The sequence below is a fragment of the Poecile atricapillus genome, chromosome W (assembly GCF_030490865.1).
Source record: "Poecile atricapillus isolate bPoeAtr1 chromosome W, bPoeAtr1.hap1, whole genome shotgun sequence".
Classification (NCBI taxonomy): Eukaryota; Metazoa; Chordata; class Aves; order Passeriformes; family Paridae; genus Poecile; species Poecile atricapillus.
Window position 1 is genome coordinate 39,249,608 of NC_081288.1, and position 22,514 is coordinate 39,272,121.

The 22,514-nt window shown below is 43.5% G+C and overlaps 2 protein-coding genes across 3 annotated transcripts in view; one reads left to right on the forward strand and one right to left on the reverse strand.

The window, feature by feature from the left end:
- The first annotated feature begins 7,963 nt into the window (after positions 1–7,963).
- On the forward strand, positions 7,964–16,661 carry LOC131591778 (cysteine and glycine-rich protein 2). Its single transcript, XM_058862823.1, has 6 exons — positions 7,964–8,049; positions 11,646–11,766; positions 13,717–13,885; positions 14,878–15,010; positions 15,676–15,769; positions 16,363–16,661. The coding sequence occupies exons 2-6, from the start codon at positions 11,655–11,657 to the stop codon at positions 16,437–16,439; spliced, it is 585 nt and encodes a 194-aa protein (XP_058718806.1). The 5' UTR covers positions 7,964–8,049; positions 11,646–11,654; the 3' UTR covers positions 16,440–16,661.
- A 1,725-nt stretch (positions 16,662–18,386) lies between these two features.
- The window catches only part of LOC131591777 (palmitoyltransferase ZDHHC17), a 64,714-nt gene continuing 60,586 nt past the window's right edge, over positions 18,387–22,514 (reverse strand). For both annotated transcript variants that reach the window (XM_058862822.1, XM_058862821.1), the window contains one exon: positions 18,387–21,532. In XM_058862822.1, the coding sequence (XP_058718805.1) occupies positions 21,497–21,532 (36 nt within the window). In that variant the 3' untranslated portion in view covers positions 18,387–21,496. The remainder of the gene's footprint in view (positions 21,533–22,514) is intronic.

A 22,514-nucleotide genomic window follows, 5' to 3' on the forward strand; every position in this document is an offset into this window, starting at 1 on the left:
AGTCTTCTCCAGGCTGAACAACCACAGCTCTCAGCCTGCCTTCATACAAGAGGTGTTCCAGACCTCTGATCACTGTTCTGGCTTTCTCTGGACCCATTCCAACAGGTCCACATCTATATCCAGATAGACAGATAGAAAGATAGCAGTTTATACATTTCTGACATAAAATTCAGTCTCTGACAAAATGTGCAAATTATTTTCAGCTATGAGAACAAACCTTTCAGTGGCAAGAAAAGATCACCCTTAAATGCTTAAATTCCAATTAATGTATCATTAATTAAGAGTAAAGAACATCTGGACTGCTGCAGGAAAAAAATCTTTGGACAAAAAAATAAAATCAAAGATAAATCAAATTGTACAAATAGTAGCATAACTTTCAAGGAATATAGAAAATACATGTATTCATGCATCTCATAGTCAGTTTAGAGTTAATAAGCTTCTGAATTTTAAATTTTTTTTTTAACCTAATACTAAAACCTCTCTCATGCTGCTGACCATCTTCCTAGGTCAGTCTCCAGTCTCAAACAAACAGCATTAAATGCTGGTTCTTTGTCCTCCTCCACAAACTTTTCCATTAGGATCTTGCGTATTATCTTCCTTCTTATCTCTGTTCCAGTTCCCCTTAGCACCACTCATATTGTTTCCCCTATTTACACATTTACCCTGTTCACTCTCTTTGCTTCCTACGCTTACTATGAGCTTAACTCTTTCTCTTCTGCCTGCCACAGTGTTCCCACTTATGCCTACAAAACAACTTCCAGAATATTACTTTTTAAAATCCTTTTTTAATCCCCCCCCCTTTAGATAATAAATCTCAACCACATCCCCTTCAATCTCTGTTAGTACATCTCCTCTTGGGCTTGGGTTAAGAAGGCTGTCTTCCCAACCTCCCTACAATCTCTTTTATGATTAATATGTCTTTCAATTAAATGTATGGAAGAATATAGACTTCAAGGAAGACCAGAAATTACTCTGTGGTAGACAATGGCAATTCCCTTATTTTTAAAGGTTGTGCAGACAGCTATCTCATCTGTGCTAGGAAAGAAAACAGTTTACTGTGGCCTAATATCTAGAAAGATAAACTGACTTCAAACACAAAGCAGAATCAATAAGAAACAAAACAGCCTCATTTCATTGCCTTGCTTAATGAAGTGCAAAAAACAAACTGACAGCACAACAAAGAGAAAAGAGTAATTGATTTCAAAATGTATTCCAAAGGTGACATTTGTAATCCAATTAAGGAAAATATTGGAAATTATTTGGGCTTTTTCCTGACCATGGAATTTCACTGTTGTTGATGCTGGATCTTCTTTCCAAGTGATAAAATTACCATAGGAATCCTTTCAGCTCTTTCATTTCTTTTTTATGCCCGCATTTCTCAGCAAAAGAGATCTGTACTTTACAGGCGCTGGTCTATCATAGCAGGATGGTGTGTGGCTGTCACAGACCATGCATTGCATGACAGTGGTTGTCATAATTTGAATGCAGTGTTAACAATAATGACTAAGCCAAGCACTGAAAACTGACCATCGGCGCCGTGCAGACGAGGTTCTGACACCCCCAGCCTCCTAGAGCTTCTGTATTTGTGCCAAGAAAAAAGGGATCACTGCCAAGACTGTGATGTGCAAGAGCTGGCCAAAGAGCTCTTCCTAAGCACAGTTGTTTTCACTTGCTGTGTGTGGAAGGAGTCATAAATTGCTATCCAAAGAAACCACAGACAAGCAGAGTGCCTTACGATGATTTGTTCCTGATGATGCAGCATTGCTGCTAGGTAGGATTTTTTGCACCACTGGTTTTATCTGGGGCCTGTTGAGCACCCTGGTTAGAGCTGTGGCCAGTAAGAGGGATAAAGCATGGGCAGGAATGGGAGTAGGAATGAGCACTGGGGCTAAGGGACATGGGGAGTTCCAGTGTCAGTGCTGGCTGGTTGATGGATATATCTGCTGATGGGGTGAAACAGCATCCCAAATGAGCAGTTTCTGCTGGGCAGCTCGCATCAGGTGCCCACTGTGCACTACAATGGCTTTTGTGCTCAGTCCCAACATCCTCTCCGTGCTGAAACCCTTGCATACATCAGCATCTTATAGTACTATTATTACCTGGTTTTACTGGTTCAAATAATTATTTACTGATAGAGGTAATTAAAATACTCCAACCAGTGATGATAACTAAATTAATTAATAACTAGATTAGCTGATTGAACTGACAAGGTATTCTTTCCTTCTCAGATGGCACTGAGTTGAGCAGCTCAGCTTCAAAATGCAGATGTGAGGCATTACTGTTATGTCACACAGCCACAATAATTTGGAGGTCTTTCCATTCCAGAAAGTTTTCCACCTTCCTTGGCAGATATTTGTCTTATAAATCAAGACAGCCACACAGCTGCTGCCATGGATCCTGCACACCAGAAATACGTCAGAGACAGAAATAGAGCTTAATGGAAGCTCACTTTCATGGCAGGAGCTAACGCAGCCTCACCTGTAGCTGGTATCCACTGGAGAAAGGCGTCACACAAATGCAGTGCTGCTGCTGGTTCACCACAGGGGCTCAGAATCACAGCTGCTAGGCACCAAACCAGGAGCTCTGCAGGTTGGGAATAGCTCTCAGGCACAGGTCTCCCTTGGCAAGCTGCCTGCAGTCAGAATACCCCTGCTTTTTTAGACAGAGCCTGCTTCAGGTGCTTAGTTTTCAGGCCAAGGGAATCAGAGGGGACTATATCTTATGGCTGGCTTTTGTTGCTGCTCCTACATCCAGTCTTAGAAGCACCGCCAAAGCGGTGACCAGTGCCACCTATTCCCCTTCACTGGCTGTTAATGAAGCACAATCATATTTATGGAGATTCCTGACTTTCTCCCACCAGGAGATTCAATGTGAGATGAGGTTTACCTACCTTTTCCTTTTCTATTGCTGGAAAAAAAAACAGGCTTCACAGCATGCTCATACATTCCCAAATGACACGTGCTTGTCACCAGCATTACAGTAAAAAGTCAGTAAAAAGGAGTTTGATGCTCGTGTTTTGTTCAGATGAGAACAAAATCCCACCAAACCCTGCTGCAGAGAGTCAGGGTAGTTAAAGCACTGCTGGAGACATATTTAGAAACCACCAGCCCCACCACACTCAATAGCTTATTCTCCTTCAGGGGGGACAGTTTTCCTGCCAAATTTCTTACCTCCTTACTCTACATCTGATGTTCCTAGTCTGGGAAAGGTAAAGCATCATTGCATCTTAGCGTGTTGTGCTGCCAGAGGCAGGGACAGCTTTTGTAGCAATGGTTCGCAGCAAGCATCAGCACGTTGCTGGGTTTACTGCTGACCACCCCCTAGCTGTTTCTGTGGAGTCTGAAATGCTTTTCCTTTGATGTAAGGATGCTGGAAACTTCACGTAATGGCAACACAATGCAACTTGGAAACTGTCCGCCCTTTTCTTTCTCACAACACTTAGCAGGGAGCTCTGGCACAACACTGCCAGTGGCTCTGAGGAAGGCTGCTCACAGGTGATGTAACGCCCTGGCATAACTTGTCTTTGAGCTTCCTCTTCTTATCAGGACAAGAAGCTGCATGCAGAGGTGCTGACATGGTGCAGAAGGATTTAGAGTCCTAAGAGTTATTGGGAAAGGGGACAATGGGGGAAAAAAGATCATATGGGCTCTTTTTTTCAGCCCAACCAGTGCTTTTTGACATTATGTATTTGGAGACACTGCTATATGGGTAACTCCCTCAGCAGCCTGATGGAGCTAGGAAACTTTCTGAAAACAGCAGAGTCAGACCATTTCACCTGGCTATCCCCTCTGTGCCTTATATCTAATATTAAACACATTTCCCTTCCCTCCTCAAAATCAGTAACAGTATTATTGGAACAAGCTGTGTGGGTCCTCAAATTTTGTCATCCGCTAATGATATCCTGTCAGTCTGCAACAGAACTTGTACATGGTTGAGATTACTGAAGCTCTTGCCTGCAGGTTTTTCCATGGCACACAAGGGATAATTTGGCCCTGTGAGCTACAGTGAAAAAATTGAGCTTTATTGAAGAAATCCATACTTTCAGCCTAGATTATGCCTCCTGCCAGGGAGGTGACATCATTACTAGACTAGGTATTCATATTCTGCTGAGCTGGCATCTAAAACAGAGCTCATGTTTCCCCAGATTTTTCAGAAACCTCTGTTCAAACCCTTAGAACTTCAATATAGTAACTTCAATGTTTTGCTGGGTTTTTACAGTGCTGTGATCTGATAACTTCATCACTGGCAGCCTACACTGTGCCTTACCTCACTAAATGTATTTAGGATTAGATGCAAACTGTGTGTTTCATTTAGATAAGTCTCACATCAGGCTGAATTGTTGCATACAAGACCCTCAGAATAAATGGATCCATCTCCCTAGTGGACCAGGAGCACTAATTGGGTCCCAAAAACTTTGCTGAACTGGAGAGGAATCTGAGAGCCTCTGAGTCAAAACCCACTGCTCAATCTCTTTAAAAACCAGCACTCACACTTGTAACAGTGGGCAGCTCTGCAGCTGCCTCCATTTCTGCCTGGAGCCCCCAAAGCAAAACAAAATAAAAACATGACCAATAATAAAGAAATCAATAACCTTAGAAGGCACAATCTTCTCATACTGAGAATGTTTTCTGTATCTGTATATTGGACTTCAAGAGACAACAAAAAAACAAAAAATCACAGCTCTGGTAAACTCTAGAATTGTCTGTTGTATTTTCATTGATTTGTGCAAACTTCACTAATTTATCATTATTGTATTTATGGTAGAATAAACGTATAACACTCTTGAAATGCATGGATGCTATCCCAAGGAAATTAGCTAAACACATAGTTCCTTCTATGATAGGACAAATCTGGGTAGTGCTGGGCACAAAGTAATTTTTCACTAGCTGATACTGCACTTGAAAATCCCTTTCATTTGGGGCATGTTTGGGGGATGGCCAGTGAGAAATTAACCAATGTACCATGGAAAACACTGCACAGTGTCTGACCTCCCAGCCTGGTAAACAATAAACTCTAATGATAGCTTCAAAACAGCTTTCCTAATAGGAAAAAAAGCAAAAATTATGGTCTTATGAGAACATACTTAAGGTAGTTAGTCAGTAGTAACAGTATTTGGATAAAGATAGTTCTGACAAAAAACAGTGTCAGAATATGAATATACCCTCTGCAAAGTGAAACCTAGACTAACGAGAATAAACTTTCAGAAAATGACAGCAAAGATTACCAGCGGAGTGGATTGACTCTGCCATAAGTAGACATGGGCCATGTTTACAAGATCAAACAAGGATAAGATAATCCCAGGTGAGTAGAAGGTACTTAGTGGGTGCAAAAGGCCTGAGTACACTGATGTGTGCCAAGTCTTTTGAGAAGTAACTAGGTCAAACAAGCTGATGGTTTACTCAGCTTTTCAAAACATGGAAAACAACTCTTGCATAAAATTACGGCATGGCTAAGACCTTGAGAAATTTGTTCTGAGGTGATAAACGTGCTTCAGGTGAATTTTACATGCGAAGGGAGAACTAGTTTTGTGTGGAGCCTGTGGGCTTTCCCATGGCTAGGAAAGCAGAAGAACAGAGAGGAAACATACACACCACCCTCCTGTCCCTGAGCTGCCAAATCAGCAGGGGAAAGGAACAGAAGCTGTTAATACACTCGAACACTGCTTTTCAGAAATAAACTGTCCTAATTATAACCTGCTGAGATCAAAATGGCAAAAGCCAGAAAAAAAAGCTGGCAGACTTCAGGAGCCAGGCTGCCTACGGGGGCCTGCCACGGTGGTTAGGTGGGAATTCCTCCCCAGGCCAGTGAGTATCATCTGAAATTTTGGGTGAGTCAGAAAGAGTAGTTTACAGCAGGAGTTAGGCAGGAACACAGGGATAGGATCAGGTCAGGAGGATGCTGAGGAAGGTGAAGGGGGCAGTGGGGCTCTTGGGCAATGGCAGGCATGTTCAGGGTGGCAGGTTGAAGGAGTGCAGGACAGGAAGCAGGAATGCAGCAGGGCTGGATTCAGGCTTTATCTTAAATTCTGAACTGTGATCTCAGGAAAGAAATAGAGAAAATGAGACCTGCAGAGAAGATAGTATAAGTATGCTTATAAATAAAACAACTATGTATTTATAGACCACAAATATACATATGCATACTTATATTTATAAAATTTATTAATAAAAATAGTATATCAATAAAGTATGTGGTAAAAGTTTTCATTCTTTCATTTGTTTTCCTTCATTCCAAGGTATTATCCCCAATCATTGCAGTAATGTATCCCTTAATATTGTTCCTATAGTAATGGACTTACTTGATATACTTATGTCTGACTCTCAGAGTTACTCTGTTTCTGACAATCTAAGTACTAAACAAGAGAAAATTAAATACAGGATATCAGACTGTCTTCTAGCTCACTCAGCAGTGCCTCACCACTGAAGAGTATTTTATTTCATGCAAGTGTGGCCTCTTAGTCACAGTGAGAATTTCCTTTCTTTGGGTATGGTCAGACCTTACTAGGTCTGCTAAGTTCTCTCTTCCCATTGGGATGTCTGCTGTTTATTTTTTATAGTCTGTAGGAAATGTTATCAAAAGACAGAATCTATTAGCTCTGGAGGCTACCCGAGGAGACATGGTAAATAACTTAGCATCATCACATGCAGTTCCAGCAGGGCTGGGAGCAGGACAGGTTGGACAAGAGAGCACAGGCATTTCTTGCAGCAAATGGAGTCAGCCTGCTCTGACTCATACACCTCTTACTTGTCAGGATTCATGCAACCTCCAATTCGAGAAATGAGTTGCTAACACTTCTACTTCTCCTAGTGCTCGCTTCCCTCAAAGCCTAGCATAAAGTTTTTGCTATATTGCTTGATGTCAGACTCTTGGTCTTGCTTACAGGGAACATCAACTTGTTCCACAGGAACAGATACCTTATGGAGCAGGCCTCTGAGATGCACATAAATCATGTACAGTCTGATCATTCAAAATTCATTACAAATAAAAAAAGAAAATTAAAAAACCAGAAAGCAAAAAAAATCTCAGCAAGTTGCAGCTGACAGCACACAGGCTGCAGAACATGGAAAGAACTTTATAAGGGGAGAGAACAGGTAACCCTTCTCATTCTCTGACCTGGTGTGGAGCTCCCCTTCAGTCACCTCACAGTACAGGCAGTTTGGGCCCAGGCTGCGTGTCACCCAGCTGTCTGTGCCAACAGCTCGGCGGGACGTGTTCCAGCCCGGCCAGCACACAGCCCATCTCACTGCACAGTGCCTGTGCAGGAGGGCTCGCAGGTGCTGCCTCCACCCAGCTCGCTGGGCTCCATGCCTGGGGCTGTCTCTGGTGCGTGTGAAAAGTCGTGCCCGTGCTGCCCGGCATTCCTGTGGGCAACGAGGAGGTGATTTGGTATTGGATTAATAACGAGCAGGGGATAAACCCACACGTCCCGCTAGACACAGGGAGTCCCGTGCGTAATCCTGAGACCGACAGAGGCAGTGTGCAGCAACCCCGGGAAACTGGGAGATGGGGACACTTACAAAAAGCAGCTGAAGCCTCGGGCAGTTTTCTCCAGCATGCTGTAGACAGCTCTAATTGCTGGCCTTTTGTGAAAACTATTAAGGCCTCTCCTAATCAGTCCCCACGGGAGCAGTGTTTCACCGGGAGCTGCGGTGCCGAGTGCCCCGAGGCTCCTACGAGCCGGGCACGGGCTCCTGCCCTCGCCCGCTCCTCACATCCTGGGAATCCTCTTTCCCGACGCCCGCTCTCGGGAAAACGTCCCTTGCCCGTGTTTGCCTGCGAGAACGTCAAGCAAAATCCTAAAATTGGGTAGAACCACAAGCTGGGGTCCTGTGGTCCGAGGCTCAGCTGGGACATCTCCTGCTGCCTCCCGGGGCGGCCACGGCAGGGCCGAGCCCCTCCGTCCCTCGACCTGGGCCGGCCCAGCGCGGGCAGCGCCGCGCCAGGAGCGGGGCCTGGAGCGGGGGCCGGGCCGGGCCCTCATGGCTCCGCCCCGGCCCTTTAAGGCGCCGCGGGGCCGCGCCGTGCCGAAACGCGCCGAGCCGAGCCGAGGTGAGGTGAGTGCCGGGGTACGGTGGGCTGGGCCGGCCCGGCAGCGGTCGGGGGTGGCGGTGCCGGTGAGGGGGAGACGGCGGCGGGCGATGCTCACCCGCTGCTGCCGCTTGGCCGCTCTAATGATGGAGCTGCCACGCACCGGGCTTCCCCGACTGGCAGCCGAAAAAGCCGTCCAGGATAACCGGATAGCCTGGAATTCTCGTGTGTCTGTCTTGCGGCTGGCTTAGGTCTCTTGAATTAGAGCTGCCGCTAGCAAGCGGGTCGGAAAGGAGTTGGCGGCTGCCGTGGCTTGTCCCGTGGATGACGTGCGGGTACAAGCGGCTGCCATCGAGCCGCAGCCGACAGCCGGGACTGTTGGTGCCGGCAGTGAGATCACCTGCATGTCTAATTGCTGCTTTTGAGCTCCCCGGAGGCTTGCATGAAGTAGCCGCCGAGTCCCGAGGGAGCAGGGCAGGCTTGGGGCGGGGCTGGAGGTCGGCAGCTGCTCCCTGTGGGGCTGGGGAAGGAGCCTGCAGCGGCGGGCCCAGCGCTGCCCAGGAGCGGGCAGCAGCGCTGTGTGCTGTGCCGGGGCACGGCTGCTGCGGGACACCGGCCTGAGAGCCCCTGCTGCTGAGTAACTGAGGAAATATTGCCGTTCTTCCCACGCAGACCGCCATAGGAACATCATGGGAGGATAAATGGAAACACCTTCTCTGGAAGAGAATACGGTCACCTTGAAGGGCTGACTAAAGTTCCTTTTTGTTTTTCACTTAATGAATTCCCAAAGACCTTATCAGAAGTTTTGAGTTAGCTCATGGTTGTCGGGTCGTCTAGTATTTTGTCTCGCTCAGGAAGAAAGGTTGGAGCTGCACCCTGTGTTGCCCAATATTGCATGTGAAATCTGGGGCAAAGCTGGGGAAACATGATTCAGGTCCTCAGCTCTAGTGTGCGTGAAAACTAAATTATTGTTTGCTAACAAAATTATTAAAATAATAGTGTAGGCTCATGGAAATGTACAAAAGAACATGAGCACGGGGATGATGAGAGGAAAAGACAGAAGTAGCTCTTGTACCAAATACCATTTACATTTTGGAAAACATACAGAGTGGAAAGGAATCTCTCCTTTTTTTTTTTTGTCTTTTTTCTTTTTTTTTTCCCCCCCAATCCATGCATTCCTTTTCCAAAGTGTTGTGCAGCCTATGTTCTCGTCAACTAAGGACGCTCTTTGCTGTGATTGATGTCAGCTGCTGTGCAGTAGCACAGCCAAGCACTTGAATAAAAGAAATGGAATCTCGATTTTTAGACTGTACAGTTGTGCCAAGAATGACAAAAGCAAAGTGGGAAATGTCATAAAACTAATTTTATTAGCTGGGTCAGGGTATTAGTGCTAAACCAAAGAGCAGTAATGATGCTAATCCCATGGAAGTATTAAACAAAGGGCTTTCTCAGTAATTGGTGTCAGTGTGCAAATGGCACTGCTCAGCCATTCTGAGGAAGTTTCCTAAGCTGTTGGTTAGGAATGTACCTAAGGTGCCCCAATTTAGGTTAATAAACTAATCTTATTTTCCCACATGCCATGAATGGCTGTCTGCTTGTCTTGGACAAAGATCTTGTAGCAGCTACCTGGAAGCATGTCTTACTCGGGAACCACACGTCCTACCTTGCATTCCTAAAACTGCTGAACTGCTGCTCATGCTGCTGGGGCAGGAGGCTTGTTTTACCAAGCAAGATGGGTCACGTAATTCAGGCTTAGCCAAAACTGCTGCTCTCAGTTGTGATTTGTGAGTCTGTTCCACCTTGCCTGGGGTGTGAGGCAGCTTGCTCTGCGCTGAGGCATGTCCCACACACTGGGAGAAGAGCCCCTTAGAGAAAGGAGCTCTTGAAGCAAAGTGCTCCTTCTGGCTCCCCGTGGTAGCACTTCCAGCTCCTCTCTATTGATGAGGGAGGCAACTGGAGATTGGTAGTCCTCTGCTTCTGGCTCAGAGGGATGCGTGCAGAGTTAACTGAAGGAAGGCAGCAGGCTGTGGGCTTTGTGTGGGGATGCTGTTGTGTGTATCTTTTCCTTGTCAGGCCTAGGAGAGCTTCTCAGGGTGACTGAAGGTGAATTTTGCAGAGAAAAGTCAGAAGCTCCCAAGAAATTCCTTCCCAGCCTCCCTCCCTAGTAGCTGACCTGTACTTCAGCACGGCTGTGGGAACTCTGCAGGGAGGAAATGCTCTTGGCTGGTGGGGTAGGGTGGCAGGAGGTGCCCTCTGGACTTCCAGTGGGCAAACCATGGTCCTCACCCAAAAACCCTGTGTGAAATGAGGATCAGTAAGGAGTACTGTGGGTGATGAGTGCTGAGCAGCTCTGCTGGGTTAAGTTCATGGAGGCAGTAACCCTGTCTGGCTGCTGTTGGCCTCTGTGCTGGTGAGAGGTGGTGGTACTGAGCTGCAGGAGAGCAAACCAGCATTGAACAGCAGTCACAAGCCAAGGGCAGTTCAGGGCTGATAGCAAGATGAGCCTTCAGCAAACACAGCTGTGTTAGCTTATGGTGGTGGTGGCAGGAGGAAAGCCCCAGAAATCCCGAAGGTGATGGGTAGGGCTCTGCTTTGGAACTTTAACCCCAGACAGTTAATAGGAGGAGCTCCTCATTGAGCTTGGGGAGAACTGCTGGGGGTGGTGACAGGGAGTGCAGGGGAGTTCTGGAGGGAGCAGATCACCTTGAGATGGGACAGCCACTGCTTCTGGCTTAATGTAAGAGACTGTTCCCAAAGCTATGGGTTAACACAATGAGTGAGATGCCTGTCCCCAGTTTGGTGAGTGTCCATTGCAAGTAATGCAGGATCCTTTTAAATCAGCTGTGGCTACTTGAGCAGTTTGGTTTGGTTGATATACCTGCCTGGTAAAGGTGCAGTTCATGTAACAGAGGTGGAATCCCTGGAAAATAATCCCCCTTAAGCTTCTTTGAAGTGCAGGTGTGATCTCAAAGGAGTTCAGAATGTTCCTACACCCCTAATAGGTGGTTTTCTGGTGAAGTGAACTTTGGCTTGTACCACATCCCAAATGATAGGCCCTGCAGTAAAACAAAACACCATTGTTGGCACAATTGGATTGCTTCTATCAGACAAGAGGCCCAGCAGTAATGAAGCATAGAAACTGAAATTATATCCATCTGGGGGGCATTCGTTCCAGGTACAGTAAAGCTCTTGTGCATGAAACTGTAATTTGTGCATATCCAATCTATGTAACTTTCAAAATCCCCAGGCAGGGACAGAGGACATGGCCCATGAAGACCGTGTCTCTGTTTTTCTTGCTGTTCAGCAGCAGTGGTCTCTGTTCCTCTTGCCAGTTCGTCTGCTTTTACAAATAGCAGTAGAGAGCCTGCCTAAGCCTTTAAGTCTGGTCTGGCATCTGAAGAGCTGGGAAGTTGAACTGGTCCCAAAAACTTCTCATGCAGTGGAAGGTCACGTTTTTAAACAATGGATGAAATTGCAGGGTTATGCTCTGATGCCACACAAACTTCACAGATCTGGTTTAAAGGAGCCTGTAACCCCAGCTGTTCTGGGGCCAGCATGGTGGAGCACACTGTGTTTAACAAATGTCTCCCCTTTTCCCTTCCTCTGGCTGGGCACAGAGAACCACCATGCCGAACTGGGGAGGTGGCAACAAGTGCGGTGCCTGTGGCCGCACCGTCTACCATGCTGAGGAGGTGCAGTGTGACGGGAGGAGCTTCCACCGGTGCTGCTTCCTCTGCAGTAAGTATTCTCCTCCAAAAATCTCTCCTGGTGTAGCTGTGGGGGTCACAGCAGCAAGGGGATGGTTCAAAGGAGGCATCCCAGACTCAGCTGGTACGTGTGAGGCACTGGGGATGGCAGTGGCCAGAGGTGACTTTGTCCATCACGTGTTGAGGCTGATTCCTGCTTCCCCATGTGCTTCCTGGGCTTGGCATCCTCGAGGGGAGAACTCGCCTCCTGGAGAGGTTTTTATCATATCAGGGGTTGGGATGTACGTCTCAGAGCAGAGACATTTGTACTCTTGCCAGCCTTTTCCTTGGGTGTCTAAGGGTTCCTGAGGTTGGAAACCTGGCTTAAGTGTTGCTCATGCAGAGTAGGAAGGCCAGTGGCAGAGCCTTGTTTGCACTGATCTGAGCTCAACTGGGCTTCTCCCCATGGTCCTGGGGCTGGCAGAAGCTGAAGGAACAGCTATCAAACTACTGCCCTGGAGTCCTGTGCAGACCAGGACAAGAGTGCGCATGAGCACAGCCGAGTTGTTGATGCTTTGGCACAGCCAAAAGCCTAAACTTTCTTGGCACAGAGGCCTGTGTTATTTCAGATGAAAGGAGTCCAAAGCATTATTTTCCAGTCCAACCAACAAGCCTAGTGAGGCATTGAAAATCACTTTCTCTGCTGAAAATACCTCTGCTTGGATGAAGGGAACAAAGGGTCCCTGTGAATTGGAAGCTCCAACTTTGCAAACAGACAGCCTCTGTGTCTGAATCAAGATAATTTTACCTTATTGCAAACATGAGGTACTGTTTTGCCCTACTTGTTGGTGATTAATACATATGGGCAGAGCTAGGTTTAGCCTTCTTACATTGGCTGCAGTTACAGCTGGGCCCCTCAAACAAGTTTGCTGTTAAGTCTGCTGCCTAACCTTGGTGTGCTGTGCTGGCATTGGGAGCCTTGGCACACCTACGCTCCTTTCCTTGAGCTCTACCAGTGGTTACAAAAAACAAAGATTAGATGCCTCAGCTGCCTCACTTTCAGCCTTTTGTGGGAGTTACTATTAAAAGAAACCTGGAACTTACAGTCAAACAATGGCTCTAGTGTGTCTGAATACATGGTTTTCCTTAGTGCATACTTCTGTTGGGGTTAAAGTCTGTAGACTTAACAAACATGCATTAATTGATTTACTTGTATATTAGTGGCTTATAAAAAGAATGGAGCTAATGGTTGCCATAAGCAAAAGTCACCCAGTATTTTGAAAGCATTAAATCTATGAACAAAAAATTCATGAGGGTGTTGTTTTTTATTTCTCCCCAAATTCTTTTTCATGGGCATAATGTTGTTGCAGGTGGAAAGAGTGTGCCAGTTGGCATACAAAAGGAGGTTCAAGAAGGAAATAGTCCTCCCTTCTACTGTAACCTTGAGTAGAGAGAGGGCTTGCATTGTGCTGAAGGGCAATGTAGGAATGCCAGGAAAGCTCAGCCCCTCTGGTGACAGCTGTGAACCAGACCCAGCTCTGCCCAGAAGTAGTATTGAGGTGGGGGTGGGGGGAGAACCTTGAAGGTTTGTTTTTTTTTCCCCAGCCCCATCCTGGCCCAAAGGGCAGGACAGGGGCTTTTCTGTACGATAGGATAGGCTTTTTCTTTCTGCTGTATGGCATCTGTCAAGGGAAACTGCTGACTGCCCTCTCTGGGTTTCTGAGCAGCCTCATTCATCAAACAACAGCAAGTTTTCAGGCTTTAAATGTCACGGTCATGAAGAGGTGGGAGGGAAATAGAGCCCTTTACAGGGCTAAGCATAATTCACAGATTCAAACAGCAACTTGCTCCTTTTAATCTCTGGTGGTCCCACAGCCTAATGGGAAGAGTTTTGGACAGGGAAACCCATAACATCACTTCTCACTTGATTTTTGGCTTACAATGTGTGCTGATGGATATAGTCCCTTAAGGCAGTTTAACTTTTTTTTTTTTTTTTCTCCAGTGGTCTGCCGGAAAAACTTGGACAGCACAACTGTAGCAATTCATGATGCTGAAGTTTACTGTAAATCTTGCTATGGGAAGAAATATGGCCCAAAAGGCTATGGATATGGCCAAGGGGCAGGCACGCTGAACATGGACAGGGGAGAGAGACTAGGCATCAAGCCTGAGAAGTGAGTCAACTGAGTTGGGGGGTGCATGGCCCTTGTCCTTCAGTACTGTTTTCAGAGGAGTCTTTCAGGCTGGATTTTGTTTATATTCCTGTTTGGAATAGAAATGCTGCAAAATACTCCAGTCTAGTTGAATGCGGGGCATTGAACCTGCAGTGCACAAAGCTCCCACTGGTGACTATGTGAGCTGGAACAGTAGGAGTTAGTGCAAGCAAAGACACACCCTATGAATGAGCCATAGGGGATTGGATTATGGAGCTGCTGATGGCATCGCATAAGCTCACAGAAGTGACTGTGGGTCTCACACTGCCCTCCTAAGTAAGTTGGAAATGGCAATGCTCAACATGTTCTTGCAGGGATGGACTTGGACAGCTGAGAATCTGGGGTTACAAGCAGAATGAATTTTTAACTAGCAAACGAAGAACCATTTGTACTTAATTATAGCCAAAACCAAAAGTCACATTAAATAGTAAACATTCCTAGTCTGATTAAGTTATTGCTGTAAAGCAAAGCATGTGGAAAGAAGCTGAGGTATGTCTCAGAACTTGTTTCATGCAAGTTCCCAAATTACTGCTTAACGTTTATATCATGTATGCTCTCCAGCCAGGTTCAGTGATCCATTCAGGCTCCTGATTATAATCAGTGGACAGAACCTTAACGGAATTATTTGTAGCTTACTATCTGAAAAATCCATGTCCTGATAGAGTTCAGCTCTTCTAGTTAAGTGAAAAGGGGAAGGCTCCTCAGGAAATTAGCCTTTACAGTAGCTTATTTTTATCCTTTAAAGCATGGCCTTTCTCTGTTTGTTGTTGTGGCTTTGGTTTTTTTCCCTACCAAATGTAATTGGATGGCCTTGCTGGTAACTTACTTCTCCAGTTTTGCAGCAGTACTGTATTCTGTACCATGTGCCGGATGCTAGTCTGTTTATGTTGCTAAGCAGAGTGAGAGATTGTTTAGTAAAAGAGTAGAGAAAACAAATGTCCCATTTCTTTCAGCACGCCTTCTCCTCACCGGCCCACCACAAATCCAAACCCTTCCAAGTTTGCTCAGAAGTTTGGAGGGACAGAGAAATGCTCAAGGTGTGGTGATTCTGTTTATGCAGCAGAGAAAGTAATAGGAGCTGGAAAGGTAAGGAACTGCATGTGCTGTTTTGTACCTGCTACGTGGACTTTTAACTGAGTAAGGTGTGTTATGCTGGTCCCAGCAGGGAACCAACTGCAGGGCAGTTACCTTAAAATTGCATTTATTTGCACTGGGAATAGTAAAATCAATCTACTTAATTAAAAAAAACCCATTGAAATGCAGGGTGATGAGTGGTCACCTTAGATTTCAGAGGTGAAGATTTAATATCGTCTCATGCTAGAGACTTGAAGCAGACTACAGAAGCCCCTCTCACCCAGAAGAGGAAACAATCTTGAGGTGTGAAGCTTGTGAGGGAGGCTGAATGTTTCAGCAAAAAGGGGATGGTCTCTTGCAAATACCACGTAAAACTGCATGTCAGTCTGCCAGCTGTCTGACTCGCTCTAAAGAGAGCCAAGCTGTGCTCTCAATTGATCACAGCAAGCCCAAATCTTTCAGAATGGTGCTCTGAGCAGGATGCTGGGTGGAATCTTGGGCTGTGCTGCTCACAGAAATGCAGATGCTCTTGTCTGCTAGTGGTGCACTTCAGCTGATTTTCTCTTCAGCTGCACTTTCAGTCTCTAATCAACAATGATGCAGATATATCCAATTAATGTGTTTTTTTACCAACTTTGGCATCCTGTGTTTTAGTACTGTCTTTTTTTTTTCTCTAGCCATGGCACAAGAACTGCTTCCGATGTGCCAAGTGTGGAAAAAGCTTAGAATCTACAACCCTAACTGAAAAAGAGGGAGAAATCTATTGTAAAGGTGAGAAAAAAGTAAAGACTGTTTATGGCTCAAGATAATGTCTTACAAGGATAAATGGACAATATATGGCTGATATAAGAAACTTTCAGGCTTATGTTCACGTGAAAGTGCTCTCTATGTCATAGGAATAGAGTAAAATATGAAATAGATATTACTGAAGCTGCTAGTGTAGTTGACATCTGCATTGAGTAAAACCTCACATACTGATAAATGCAGCAGCAGCCCTGCCCTCTGCCTGATCAGAGTAAGGAAACAAGCCAGCAAGCATCCTGCTCTGCTTTGGGTCATTGTGGATATAAACTTGATCCACACAGTGGTTTGATGACAACAAATGCCTTAACAGATACCAAGCCCCAGAACCGACCTGTGAGTTGTTCTCACAGAGTGGGCTGGGAGCTACAGAGACCAAACAGTCCTGCCTACTGAGTTCAGTCCTGTTAGTTATGTAGTTTAACAAAATGTTTCTAAGTGCTACTTCCCAGGGGGATATTCTAGTGACTAAGGAGGAGCTGCTGAGAGGATTAGCCTAGACAGTGCTGTTCGTAATTAACGTGCCAGAAGATTAAGCTACTGCATGTTCATCTTTCTCACAGGTTGTTACGCAAAGAACTTTGGCCCCAAGGGATTTGGGTATGGCCAGGGAGCAGGTGCCCTCGTTCACGCCCAGTGAGGGGGCTAAAAACGCCTTCCAGCTCTGCTGAGATCCTGCTAGAAGGAAGAAGAGTATCCTAAATGTTACTAACTACTGTGAAACAAATACTAGTCACTGTAGTGTACCTTCAGCTGATGATTTTAAAAACACACACACTGCTTTTTTCCTCACCTTGTGTATCCCATTGTAACACCTTTAATACTGAGTATCAATTCAATAAAGCTTTCCTTGTTGATATACATAAATCTTGATATACATAAATCTAATCAATAAAGCTTTGCTTGTTGATATACATAGATCTTGATATATATAAATCTAAGTGTTGCCTACTTTGTCTGCAAAAAAAGTGAGGGGGGTGTTGCTCTACAGCTGTGCATGGTGACAGCTCTAAAGTGATAGATAAGGGGTAACTGTGCCTAAATGGCTGCCTGTCTCTGGCACAGAGTCTCTAGCAAATGAAAAACCATTTTCACCATAATAGTCTGGAGGTGCTGTTATGCACAGAACTTAACTGCACAGGAATATTCCACTAAGACAGCTGCAGATTAAGAAGTTATTAGGTTTAAAAAAACAAGCTTTGAAACTCTTATCTGGTTTGGGAATACATTTCTGGGATAAAAGAACCCTTCACAATACTGAATTTATGGAAACACATTCAAGACTGGGAATGCTGCAACAAAACATTAAGCAAGTGTATCAGCACAGTCTAAAGCAGTTTCAAGCAACATCTCTGACCATGGTCTGAGGCAGTGAAGCAGTTCAAGCCAAAAGTCTAATTAAAAAAATACATACTACTCAAAATAATACACAATGAGCATTTTGTACAGGTTATGAAGGAACCATGTGGATAGGAGGAAAAACAAGCCAGCTCAAAATGTGACCCAAGAGTTCATCCAGTTCACAGAGCAAGAAAGATTAGAGCTGAAGAAGATAATAAGTCTGAAGCAACACATTTCAGGCATGAGTGAGGCAGCAAGCAACAACACAGCCTAGGAAACCTGTGGAAAAATTCTCAGTCCTGCTACTTAGTCATACCATTGACATTGCTTTCATAGCAAGAAAGTGATTTTACTAAAAGACAGCTAATGGGATATACAAGGCACTGAACTCTAGTCAAAGCACAATGAGGGTGCAGAGGGCTGCCTTCTTTCCAAAGAAAAACTCAGGCCCACAAACCAGCTTTCAAATCATCAGGACTCTCAAGCACAACACTTCCTCTGATGGAGCACTGCAAATCTTGGATGGAGATCTTCAGCACAGGTCAAGTCTTCCCTGGTCTTTTCCTGACAAGCCAAAGGGTGGTCAGCCTGGACACAGCCTCACCAGGAACAATGTGTGGGGAAGGGGAGAATACCACCACTAATTCTCAGTGTCAATGCCAAACCAAGACTCAGTAGAAAACACTTTTTTCTTTCCTTTAAATGTGCTCCTAAATCCTAGCCTTATACTTTAATACATGGTGCTGGTTATAAATACCCCGATTAAATTCAAACCTGAATTGTTACCTTGTTTCTACTCAAACTCTAACCTTTAGCATGGACCAGAAGAGCCAAGGTACTCTGTCTCCTTCAAGTGCCACCCAGAAGCACACATCTTGTGTGTGTGTGACACATCCTAGCCCTGTGCAGATGTCTGGCTGACCCTTAGAATACTTCAAATGTCATTAAGTACATTAGGGCCACACAACACATTCCCTAGATGGAGTTCTCCCCTCAGAAATGTCACCTTGCCAGCATGCTTCACTCAAAAGACAGGACTATTTAATTAGCAAATGCTAACTTTAAGTGGTAGTGCAAAGGTGTAATTTACCACAACAGTGTAGTAACTCATAGGATTTCACATCTGTACAGATTTGGGTGTGTGCCATCTGTAAGACACTTATACATCTTTCCAGAAAGGTTTCTGATACTGGTCAGAAACTACACTCTAGGAAATCACACCCCAAGTCAATACAAACACTGCATCTAAGAGTCAATATTTATTTGATTAATAACTTACAAAATTTAACAGATTTAATTTATGTAAGGAGAGCTAGTTTATTAAACATTTTACAGATTTTTTTTTTTGTTCACAATGTAATACACATCAAGATCTCGACAGTATTAAAATAATACTTGGCACAGTTATAAATAATATACAAAAAAATCCACAGCTTAAAATGTAGTGATGCTGTTTTACACATTAATTGAAAAAAAAAATCTGGTGGACATCAAAGAATACAAAAACCTGCAAAGAAACAGCACATGTTTAGGGCCAAGACAAAATTCCTATTTATTCTACCTATGTCAGATTAAGTTGGTCTGATCTGTTGTTTGTCTGGATCAGTTTAAGTTTCAGAAGCAATGCAGTTTTTGTTCAACAAGTGAATTTTAAGTTTGATAACTTGACAGAAAAATGCTGCATAGTTGGCTCCCCCCTGCTTGCTTTATGATTTCACATCAACAATTCAGTGTTACTCAAGACAAGTTACATTTTGCACTGGAAACTTCATACATCCCAAATCCAGATATGCATGTTAATTTTCACAACTACCTACTATCGCTCAGATTCTGCAGGCCTCAACAAATTGTCACCAGAGAGCTACTGACATGTAAATAGTGCAGAACCTGCTATATGCTACCAAGGATTACCTCTTCTTTTGCAAACATTTTTGACATGGAGTGCATGATGCAATTCATGGCAGTTAATGCTACTGATATGACCGAAACTTGCATCATGCACTGAACTGCTCTTCTGGTGGCTGGATGATACTTAATAAAGTGTATTGAAGCTCCTCAAGTCAACCGACCCCCAACTAAAATGCAAAAAAAAAAAAAAAGAAATGAATGAAGAAATATGCAGAGCATCATTGGTGATTAAAACAAACCATAGTGTAAAGCTTTCATACTATTTTCTGATTAGAAAAAAAATTAATAAGTCAATTGTTTTTACAGAAATAGAGCATGTTTTTGTTAGGATTACAAATTTTGTCTGACAACAGTAGCCAAAGCTTCTTGCCATCCCTATACCCAAACCTCTCCTCTTAAGTGTCCAAGACAACGTTGATTTTTCCAGTATTAAACATTCAAGGATTAATGCTGCACTTCTGTAAATCCTGATATCTGGTACTTGCAAACTAAGTGCGTGTCTTGAGATCAATGAACAGCTACAGAAAAAATGTTTACTTGCAAATACTGAACATCAACTATTTACAGTTTCACTGCTCCTCTTACTAAGGCAAGGGCCGGGAATACCACTAGATTGCTTTATTACCTGTAATCTGCGTATTACAGAAAACGCTAATTTTGCCAAGCATCAAACATGCAGTGAATTTGCAGGGCATAATGCCTATTAACAGCAATATTTAACATCACTAAAAGCTCATTAGATATCTTCCTACACTTTTTTGGTTGAATAAAATGAAAATGAGCAGCTTTAAATACACTAAACACACACTCACGAAGAGAAAACTATTTGATAAATTATTTATATACAGATACACATTCTTTACACTGGTCTCAGACATCTGCTTTCAGGTCCCTCCCCAAACTCCCCTCACAGGTTCCCCTCACAGGTTCCTCGAACCACTGGGTTGCTACAGCACTTAGAAGAGAACTAAACTGATTCTCAGTCTCTCTGTAAACAATAGTTAAGGAAGCAGTGAACAATTCACTATGAGTATATGAAAACACCATAACAAAAATCAGTGCATCACATTCAAGAAAAGCCCCTTTGGAATGCAATTTCAGATCATTCCTTACCTTCCAACACATCTGTAGCATGAGAACTTAAAAACAGAAATTAAGGGCGATTTCCACGTGCAATACACCATCATCTTCAGAACACCGCTTTGCATTTTCTGTGTGCACGTGCTGTTATGGGGATTCTTAATTTTTTGTTTTTTTAAAGTTTGGGTTCTATTATTTCACATCCAAATGAAATAAGCATTTCAGGCAACTTTGGGTTCTGCAATTGCATTCAATTTGAAACTATCTTGTCTTTTTGTAACCGAGACATTTGCTTTTACATCTGTGGTAATGCCCCATGTAATTTCTCTTCCAGCGTGTCTCCAAATACACTACACTGTACTGTATGAGGACCAAACCTAATACTAAAACATTGCTAGTTTGTAAGTTGCTTATACAATTACTTCAAAGATAATTATTTTTCCCCACTTTTTTTCCCTGAACATTATATACTGTAAACTAATTTTACAGGTGTGTCATGCAATTAAGCAGAGCTTTAACTTGGACAGAAAAGCTTTCCTTATTGGCGCAGTTGTTTATTTCAGACTACATTATTTCAGAACAGGGTTATTACAAGTATTTAGTTGTACCACTAACTGGTGGCAAAAACAATCACCAAAATAACGTGGGCAACATATTTTTACTCAACATTAACTGACGTGCCCTACTGCTATAACTTGTTACAGGGGATCCCCACCATAGGATGTTTATAACAGTACTGAAAAGCACATTTTTCAATGTACATCTTACTACAGAAAATCTGTATTAAAAAAATCACATTACAGGAACTACAACATAGCGATCAGTGAACTCTGTATCATGAAATTTAGTTTTATATTCTAGATTCTTGTTTCAGTGGAATTATTGATATTGGGATACAAATTTTTCTGCTCAGCACAATATAACTACTTATGTCAATACTTCAATAATCTCATGCTCCATTGTGAAAGATCTTAAATAAAAAACCCGATAACAAATACTGTGAATATGTTGTCATGAATAATTCTCATGTTAAGAACTGTTAAAATCCCTTTTTGATCTTCCTCCTCTTCCTGATCAGGTTTGGCAGTTTATTCTGTCCATTTATACTTTTGTTAATAAAACTCTGATGAAGAGAAGGTACCTTTATGATTCATCATCAGCCCTACACATAGCATGCTACTCTTCAAGGGATGCGGAGTCGAGAGAGACAGAGAAAATTTTTCAGGCACCACTCAGAATGATATGCTCACAGGATGAAGGTGGTGCTACACTAGCTGGTAGCCTGATCCTGAAGTTTGGTCATATTCTATTGTATACTGCCTTGTCCAGTCCACAATAACAGGCCGAAAAAGACCACAGCATCTGAATTCAAAGAAGTCTATAATGTTCCTTATACATCCATGGCTAAAAACAAAAGAAAAACACACGTTAGCAAGGAATATCATAGCTCATCTAACAAAGTACATCATCTTTTTGCCTACCTAAAAATTTGGTCCTTCACCCTTGAAGTTAGTAACTTTAGACAACCAAGTATGTTCAGAATTGCTCTCATACTTGACAAGCAAGTTGATGAGCACGTTCTGAAATAACAAGTGGTCACCAGACTGGTGAATATTTGATCCTTAGGCATAATCAAGACACCAACTTTCTTCCACTATCTACCAAAACACGTTTTTAGCCATCTATGTAGCACAACCTGATAGTTCAGATCCTGTTCTAAGAGGATAGTTGCACTGTACAGATAGCATGAAGTGAATGTTTTCCTAGACTAATTTCTGTATTTATTGATATCTGCCTCTGCATACATACTGGTTCACCAGCTGCAGGTCTAGGATCAACCAGGTCCCTTGACAACACAAAATTAAGAAAGCACTGTCTGAATTAAAAGAACTATTCAAGTACTTTCTGTGGCTGAATCAATTAACTGTCAAATATCTAAGAAACCTACATAAAAACTCGCAACATGAGGGGGATTTTTAACTTAATTAGACATGGGCTGAATAGATCAGTTTTCTGGAGGAGAAGCTCATGTAATATGTGAGAGCAGGTCTAAGCAAAAAAAGAGATGAAACTATTTGATGTCAATGCTTCATGTGACAGGTGATGCTAAGTCAATTATTTCAGACATCTGGTGTTATTTTCGTGTGTAATTTTTATAATAGCAGCTATTTCAGTTAAAATGGTTTGTGAATGTGACAGTAATTTGGGATCAAACTAGCACTTTTTTCCTATCCTGTGTTTTCCAGGCAAAGTAATTATCTGGATTTGCTACAGCTCTAATCTGTAGGAACACTGCAACTACACAGAGATGCTTCTCTGCTTCTCACTACAAGCTCTGTATGAAGAGATTTTAAAAAAAAAACCACACAAATGTCTAGCACAGAAA